The 9,229-nt window shown below is 39.5% G+C and overlaps 1 protein-coding gene across 1 annotated transcript; it reads right to left on the bottom strand.

Moving 5' to 3' along the window:
• Window positions 1–7,879: 7,879 nt before the first annotated feature.
• LOC112912082 (olfactory receptor 52R1-like) lies at window positions 7,880–8,824 on the bottom strand. The gene has a single exon (XM_025988822.2). The coding sequence runs from the start codon at window positions 8,822–8,824 to the stop codon at window positions 7,880–7,882; it is 945 nt and encodes a 314-aa protein (XP_025844607.2).
• Window positions 8,825–9,229: the final 405 nt, after the last annotated feature.

Genomic DNA, 9,229 nt, shown 5'->3' with positions numbered 1-9,229 from the left:
GTCTTTTACTTTACTTGCCTTATTGTACTTGTTAACATCTGTCTCTTTACTAAGTCAAGTAAAATAGTGATGGTAGTTATCATCATCCTGTGCCCAAATTCAGAGAGAATATTTTCAGTATTTTCACAATAATTATGACTTTTGATGAGGAAATTTCTGTCCAGTTTACTAAGTTATCATGAATTTCTATTGGAATTAATTCATCGTTTGTTTTTTTTAAAAGATTTTATTTATTTGTTCATGAGAGACAGAGAGAGAGAGTGAAGCAGAGGGAGAAGCAGGCTCCACTCAGGGACCGCAATGTGGGATTCGATCCCGGGACTCTAGGATCACACCCGGGACCAAAGGCAGGTGCTAAACCACTGAGCCACCCAGGCATTCCCTGGAATTCATTTTTTTTTACAAATTTATTATGGAATCACATAGTTGTTTTCTCTCTATTCTGTTAATGGGATATATATATATATATATATATATATATACATATATATATACATATATATATATTAAATGATTGTTCTGTATTCTTGCTAGGTTATTTTTAATAATATTTTATTTGGCATTTTTGTCTCTATGTTAAGCAGAGATTTGATTTGATTTTTTCTTGTTTTATAATATCCTTTCAAGGTTTTTGGCCTCACAAAATAAGTTAGGAAATGTTCTTTCTTCTCCCCCTACAGGGCCATCACTTCAATCTCTGCCTTTGTGTTCACATGTTCTCCATGTGTGCATGTCTCCATGTTCAAATTTCTTTTTTGATATAAATTTACTAGTCACATTGGGTTGGGACACACTAAAATGACCTCATTTGAACTGGGGTACCTTTGTAGAAACCCTATCTGCAAATAAAGCCATATTCTGAGGTACTCCAACATTATCAACATATTCCACTCAATATGGAATGGTTTTGAAATGGAAGGTACCAGAGGGAGGCACTGAGAAATGATGTTGGAGCCATTCTGGTAAAAACACAAAAGAAAGCAGAGCACTGAGATAGATATGCAGGGACAGAAGGACACAAATGTGAGAAGCATGTATACCAACTACCATGAGCAGGGCTTCTCCACAGAGCAGCTACATGGCTTGCAGTATCATAATATATGGTGTTGTAATGACAAATACATCAAATCCAACCACAAAGAAGACCACCAGAGACCATAGATATGGTCTGGTGTCAGCATTTGCCAGTTTTAGTACAGCCATATGCTCACAGTATGTCTTTGGGGTGATCTGTTTGAGGCAGAAGGGCAACCAGGAGATCATGAAGAAAAGAGGGCTCACACACAGCATGCTTTGTGCTATCACAGTTTTCCCCCAGCTGTGCTGCCAGTTATTGGAAGAAAATGAACACAGTGGAGTAGAAAGGAGATTGGTACATCTAGTACCCAAATATACATGGCCACCCCTGAGTGACAGATGACAAAGTATGGAAGAAGCCAACCAGCATTGTAGAGGCAGTTATCGTGGTTCATTTTATGGGCTTGCAACCAGTAGAATGGACAACTTCGTAGGTGAGGTAGAAGTAAGAAGCCCTCTACCACGCAAGCTAGCAGGGCTAGGATGAAATACATGGCTCATAGAAGTAGTCAGAGCTGGCCACATTGGAGAAGTGAGCTATTTTTCACAACAGCCACAGCATAGCTGATATAGAGCAGGACCCAGATCCAGAATTGTGACTCCTCATGCCTTGGAAAGACACAGGAAGTGGGTGGGAGGCAGTCCCTGGTGGTGGCAGCTGAGGATCACTGCTGTTGGGGAAAGGACCTACCTTCTGAAGGGTTTACCAAGTCATAAGCCTGTGCTGTTTTTGAGAAGGCTGGGAACTATGAGAGCTGAGTGATCGGAAGTTTGCCTTCACAAGAACCCACTTATCATATGTTATAAATATACTTTTTCTCCTAAAGTACATTAAAAAAATGGGTTATATCCAGTTATGCCTGATGGCAGTGTTTATCCATCACAGGCCCAGATTTATAGAATGAAGAACGAACATTTCAAACATTAAATCTCTAAATGGAAATGAGTCACAGTAAAGGCTGTGTTGATCCTTATCCTTTTCTACTCATAAAAGTCAATTGCATCTAAAGGAAGAAATCACTTTTTCATAATGCCTATGGGGATATCTGAACACTCTGTTCTTTCACAGAGATTTAGATAAGGTAAATTTGAAAAATCAAGGCAATAAGTAGAAGGAGGGAGGGTGTGATGTTGTGATTTAGAATCAGAAATATATATTTAGTCATTGTCCTCTTTTCTGTCACAGAGCTCCTAAAACTCTTGGAATATCCTAAGTGATAAGAACCATTAAAATGTCATTTGTTATGTTAATGGGGTAATTTTTTGTATGCTACCCAAGTATGGTGGCTGATTGTCAGGGGAACCAACCTTGTGATAAGAGAGTTAGAACTTTTTTAGTTCAACCCAGATACCTAGCGAAGGGAAAGTGAGGTTGGAGGTTGAATCAACTTCCAGGTGGCCAATGATTTGATTAATTAATGCATGGGTATATAATGGAGCCTCCATAAAATCCCAAGAAGACAAAGTTTCTAGAGATTCTGGGTTAGTGATCATGGAGACCCGGGGGCCTATCCCAATGGAGAGGGCAGAAAAGCTCCATGCCCTTTTCTAATCCCTTGCCCAAGGCATTTCTTCCTTCTGACTGTTCCTGAGTTATATCCTTATAATAAACTGGTAGCTAGTAAGTAAAATGTTTGCCTGTGTTCTGAGTTTTCTTTGCAAATTAAACTCTTTGAACACAAAAGTGGGTCATGGGAAGCTCTGATTTATAGCCAGTATATTAGAAGCATACATAGGGAACAATATTGTTCCTGTGATTATTATCAGAGCACTCCTCTTCTGTAGGACTGAACCCTTAAGTTGTGGAATCTCATGCTATCTCTTGAATTGTGCGGTACCCTGTGGTGTCCTGAGATTTGTTTGTTGGTATGGTGTACCCCAATACACAATGAGAGTTTGGTCTCTGAATACCATTGTAGAGGGAGAGGGAGAAACAGAGTAAGACACACAGAAAGTGAGAGACCTAACTTCACAGTCTTGCCCATTCTTCTCCTGTTACCTGGTAGACTGGGGAGACCTCTGGTCCCTGAGGCCTCTGCCTAGCCTATCCTCAGGACTAGGCAGGGGTGAGAATAGGGGGAAGTCCTAGTGTTATTGCAAGAAAAGAATTCAAAGACTGACCAGTCACAGTGGCTGAGTGGTTAAGTGAAGAGTTTATAAAAGAGCACACTCTGGAGTTGTGGGATGGGAAACTCAAGGGACAGCTGTGCAACTCAGGGTTTTGGTTTCTGTATTTTATTGACAGTTGGTAACTAGATAGTGGAATATTTACTTCATGAGAAGATTGTTTTATGGGAGCAATGCTTAGTGCCTTTTTCCCTTACTTTGGTCAGGGTCTCTGGCCTTCTTTGTCTTGGGCCTGTCTGGTTTGATCTGGCCTTTTGTGAGGTTTCTAATAGCTGGCCATGATTCACCTTTGCTATTCTCCACATACCCTGTTAAAATGCAACTACTCCAGAACTGAGCACAGACAGCATGGCTCACTCAATTCTGAGTACTACTTAAAATCCAGGAGAAGCTGACCTGATTTGTTAAATGTTTCTTGACCTCTCCTAGTCAGTAGGTCACCTAGAGCCGTGTGCTCTCTCAGAGAAGAGACACACTGTGATGACTCTGACCAACTCACAAATGGGAAGTCCAGTCCCAACTCAAAGCACTCCCTTGACAGATTTTGGAGATGAATACAGACATGATGGAGTCAGTTACAGAATTTATGTCCTGGACCTAATGCCTTCTGGTTCTTCAGGTTGTAATGAAGGCAATAATCTGTTTTCACTGATTCAGAATATTTGAGGATACTTCTAATCATGACAGAGCTGTATGGCTTGCAGCTCTTAGCTGCAAAACTAAGTAATTAGTTTTCATATTAGAGCTGGAATTATAGCTGTCCAGTGTCCTTCTTTTGGTCATTTGATACCAACTAAGTTCTCTGCCAGTCTCTCTTGTTCACTATGCTTTCCCATACTCTTAGAGAATGTTTGGTGCAACATAAACGTTCAATAGATAATTCTTGGATAGAAACTTAAAATGTTCCAAATATTTGATATTTGTTAATAAAAAGAAGTGGATGAGGGAGAAATTGTTATTTATATATCAAATTTACCTTCTTTGACAACAATATACTTCGAAGTTTCCATGAAATAATCAAAGGAGGCTTTAGGACTAAAAAGTCTGGTATCCCACTTGGCATCCCACAATACCTGCACATGCCATCTTGTGGTCAGCAATGGAATTGTTGTGACAATGGTACCAGGCAACTGTAACCATTTAGTATTCTTTCATGGAAGTAGGTTTTGTTTTGTTTTTGTTTTTGTTTTGTTTTGTTTTTCTAGTGAGCTAGGGTTGAGTATTGGATAGTGAACACCTGTGCTATGCTTTTATGGAAGTTATATTCAAGTTAGAGGAACAGATGGTGAATAAGTACTTCAATAATTACATATAGTGTTAAAAGAGGGAGGAAATGAAATATTTGCATTGTGAAAAATTACAGGAGCAAGAACTAGATGAGATAAGGAAGTTAAGAAACATCTCACTGTAAAGGAGGGTACTAGTTGAAACCTAAAGGATGTCAAGAGGAATATAGTATGTTCTAGAAAATAACAACTGAGGGAAGTAGGAAGATGTAGAGCAAAGCTGTAGGCAGATAAGAAGTGGATATATTTGGAAGAAGGCCAGAAGGGCTGTAGCCAAGGAAAAAGGTAACAATTGGTATGGTAACAATACCTCAGTGAGTGTGTTGAAAACATAGACTAGACTACACAGCAATAACAGGAAACGACCTACTTCTCATATATGCAACAGCACAGCTGAATCTGAAAACCTGTATACTGAGTGGAAGACACCAGACTCAAAGAGTGTACTACTTATTCTGTCATCTATAAAAGTGCTAGTGAGAGAAAAATTAATCTATAGTGAAAGACATCAGATCAGGGTTTGCCTGGTTGGGGTGCAGAGGGGGGTTTGACTCCAGAGAAGCAAGAAAACGTTCATGAAGTGATGGCAATGTTCTAGGTATTAATAGGGCTGCTGTATGCATCAGAACTCTTCAAAGTAAAGTGAGTGTTAAACTATTTATATTTTATTGTCACAGTTATGCAGCAACCAAAATGATTTGAAAAAGAAAAAGCCTCACAATCGGTAATGGATTTGCAGATGTCACAATCATTACTGGTTTGCTGATAACAGGGTCATGGTCCCTTTACATCTCTAATATTTGGGAATCATGAAAATGCTCCTTCAGAATACCCATTCATTTCTGGGGACACTTTGGCTCTAATAGTTGTTTCTCCTGGGAGAAGCAAATATGGTCCCGATTCCTTTTCAAGAACCTTCATCTGATGTTGGTTTTAGTAACATAGGAGCCTGAGATCTAGAACCTTCTTCACTATTGGCTTTGACAGGAGAATAGTGAAGGAGGATAAAAGTACAAATGCAACAATTGTGATGGATGATTTTTACCTTGCTTGTGATGATGCTATCATGTGTGTATGCATATGTCCAAATCCGTCAAGATGAATATCTTATGTATGTGCAACTTTTTGTGTAAGGACACCTCAATAGAGTTGAAAAAATAAGAAAAAAATACAGTTTTCTAAAACAGCTTAAATTTTTAATTTAAAAGGAAATTAAATATTAACAAATACTCAAATTTCTAGTGACTTTCTCACTACCTGTAACCATACAATATATCTTCAGAAGACAATCTCATTTTTCTTTCTTTTCCAAAACTTCTTCATTGTGAACTTTATTGTCAACAGAGAATAGGCCATTTGTGGAAAGAGAGATCAACACTCAGCATCCCTAATCCTCACTATCAGCAGTCTCAAGGAGTTGTGATTCTGGCAGCACTCTTATATCAGATTTTCAAGCTTTTCTGGAATTTGCCGTATTCAGGAGTCCTTCATCTTCTCAGATTACCCCCTCCTTTCCCCTAGGCTTTAGCACTGAGTTAACCTGTTCTGTACACTTTTGTTGTTGTGTCAGTTACTTTTTCCTCATCCTAAAATTAAACTTCCTAAATTAAGGATGATTTTCAAAAACTACATGAAAGTGCAAAAGGGAAATGGAAATACCACAAATCTCACTACTCTGAGTTGCTATTATTACCATTTATATGTATTCCCAGAATCTTTTCTATGCAAATTACCATCATTATGGGCAAATGTTATGTGTCTTTTTTCTTTACCATTATATCTTGATCATCTTTCACATCTATAAATACTCTTTGCAAATACATTAGTTAAATGATACATGATATTCAATTGCTCATTCTTTCTCTGGGTCTTACATATCAATATGTGGACTTTTCCCTGTTTTTATAAATGACCAATCTAAACATGTCTTTGTACTTTTTCCCTCAATTCTGTTTTTATAATGATATTCCAAGACGGGAAAATATGTACACTTTTTTGCTGTCTTAGTGGCAAGTTCTAATCTCCTTATTTTTTTTATTGGAGTTATATTTGCCAGCATATAGCATATCACCCAGTGCTCATCCCATCAAGTGCCCCTCTCAGTGCCTGGCACCCAGTCACCCCATCCCCCCACCCACCTCCCCTTCCATCAACCCTTGTTCGTTTCCCAGAGTTAGGAGTCTCTCATGGTTTGTCACCCTTCTGATATTTCCAACTCATTTTCTCTCCTTTCCTTTTATTCCCTTTCACTACTTTTTATATTCCCCAAATGAATGAGACCATATAATGTTTGTCCTTCTCTGATTCACTTATTTCACTCAGCATAATACCCTGCAATTCCATCCATGTCGAAGCAAATGGTGGGTATTTGTCGTTTCAAATGGCTGAGTAATATTCCATTGTATACATAAACCACATCTTCTTTATCCATTCATCTTTCGATAGACACTGAGGCTCCTTCCACCATTTGGCTATTTTGGACATTGCTGCTAGAAACATTGGGGTGCAGGTGTCCTGGTGTTTCACTGCATCTGTGTCTTAGGGGTAAATCCCCAAAAGTGCAATTGCTGGGTCATAGGGCAGATGTATTTTTAACTCTTTGAGGAACCTCCACACAGTTTTCCAGAGTGGCTGCACCAGTTCACATTCCCACCAACAGTGCAAGACGTTTCCTCTTTCTCTGCATCCTCTCCAACATGTGTGGTTTCCTGCCTTGTTAATTTTCCCCATTCTCACTGGTGTGAGGTGGTATCTCATTGTGGTTTTGATTTGTATTTCCCTGATGGCAAGTGATGCAGAGCATTTTCTCATGTGCATGTTGGCCATGTCTATGTCTTCCTCTGTGAGATTTCTCTTCATGTCTTTTGCCCATTTCATGATTGAATTGTTTGTTTCTTTGGGTTGAGTTTAATAAGTTCTTTATAGATCTTGGAAACTAGCTCTTTATCTGATACGTCACTTGCAAATATCTTCTCCTATTCTGTAGATTGTCTTTTAGTTTTGTTGACTGTATCCTTTGCTGTGCAAAAGCTTCTTATCTTGATGAAGTCCCAATAGTTCATTTTTGCTTTTGTTTCTCTTGCCTTCGTGGATGTATCTTGCAAGAAGTTACTGTGGCCAAGTTCAAAAAGGGTGTTGCCTGTGTTCTCCTCTAGGATTTTGATGGAATCTTGTCTCACATTTAGATCTTTCATCCATTTTGAGTTTATCTTTGTGTATGGTGAAAGAGAGTGGTCTAGTTTCATTCTTCTGCATGTGGATGTCCAATTTTCTCAGCACCATTTACTGAAGAGACTGTCTTTCTTCCAGTGGATAGTCTTTCCTCCTTTGCATTTATGTTCCCAGATTAGTGGGGTGGCGGGGTTGGTTGTGATGTGGTGACCCTTGGCTTAGGGATCTTTTCCACAACAACCTTGAATAACCCTGTCCCTGATCTGCTTGGTTCTGACTCCATAGATGATGGGGTTGAGCATGGGAGGTACCAGTAGATAGAAATTGGCGAACATGATATGTACCACTCGGGGCACATGATGTCCAAAGCGGTGTGTGAGGAAAGTAAAGAGGGCTGGGATATAAAAAGCCAAGATGACACGGATATGGGAAGCACATGTGCCAAAAGCTTTGAACCGGGCTTCATCAGAGGGCAACCCCAGAACAGTTCTCAGAATCATCACATAGGATACACTGATGACAATTATATCAAAGCCAACCACAGAGAAAGCTCCAAAGAGCCCATATGCACGGTTTACTCTAGTGTCTGCACACACCAGCTTTAACACAGCCATGTGCTCACAGTATGACTGGGGAATGACGTGGTTGGGGCAGAAGGGCATCCTGGAGACCATAATGCAGAAAGGGCTCACCCATAGCAATCCTCTCATCATCACAGCTGCTCCCAGTTTACCCACTACAGCTGGGGTCAGGATAGTAGAGTGGTGGAGTGGGAAGCAGATAGCCACATAACGGTCCAAAGCCATAGCCATGAGCAACCCGGACTCCACGGAGGAAAAGGCATGGATGAAGAACACCTGGATGAGGCAGGCATGGTATTCAATCTCATGAGCATGAAACCAGAGTATAGCCAGCATTTTAGGTTGTGTAGAGGAGGATAGAACCAGGTCAGTGATAGCCAGCATGGCTAGAAAAAGGTACATGGGCTCATGCAGGGTGTGGTCAGTTCGGATTATATGAAGGACAATGAAATTGCCAACTATAGCTACGAAATACATGGCACATAGAGGAAAGGCAATCCAAAATTGGTAATTCTCCAGTCCTGGGATCCCAAGTAGGATGAAGAACACAGGATGTGAAGAGCTGTTCCTTGAAGCCAGCATCACACGATGGGTAAATTGTTCTCCTTTGCAACGGTAATCTACTCTCTGACATTGATAATAATCCAGCAAGTAATTATTATTTTTAATATTTGAAAGAATCAAACAGTGAAGCATTTGGGATTAATAGAATAATTTCAACTGTTTTAATTAATAATTTTTCAAACAGAAGTGATGATACTCTCTGTCCCTCATTCATATTTATGTCTTCAAAATGGAATTAGAACACACTAGCTGTGTGATTTTCGTGGAACAATCAATATATTCCTTGAAAGTTTCTGCCAACAGATAACTATTCTGACACTTAAGTCACTAATATTCATTCTTGCTCTTCTATTCTTCAGAACTAACAGATTTGTTTAACCTTCCATAGATTCTTTTCAGCTTCATTCTTTTCTCCGAAGCTGA

Source organism: Vulpes vulpes, chromosome 11 (genome assembly GCF_048418805.1).
Source record: "Vulpes vulpes isolate BD-2025 chromosome 11, VulVul3, whole genome shotgun sequence".
Taxonomy (NCBI): Eukaryota; Metazoa; Chordata; class Mammalia; order Carnivora; family Canidae; genus Vulpes; species Vulpes vulpes.
The sequence above is the reverse complement of the archived record's forward strand: the minus strand, read 5'-3'. Positions and strand labels throughout refer to the sequence as shown.

Bases quoted from the DNA above. Each gene is read 5' to 3' on its own strand.
- LOC112912082 (XM_025988822.2), bottom strand. From the start codon at position 8,824: ATGCTGGCTTCAAGGAACAGCTCTTCACATCCTGTGTTCTTCATCCTA.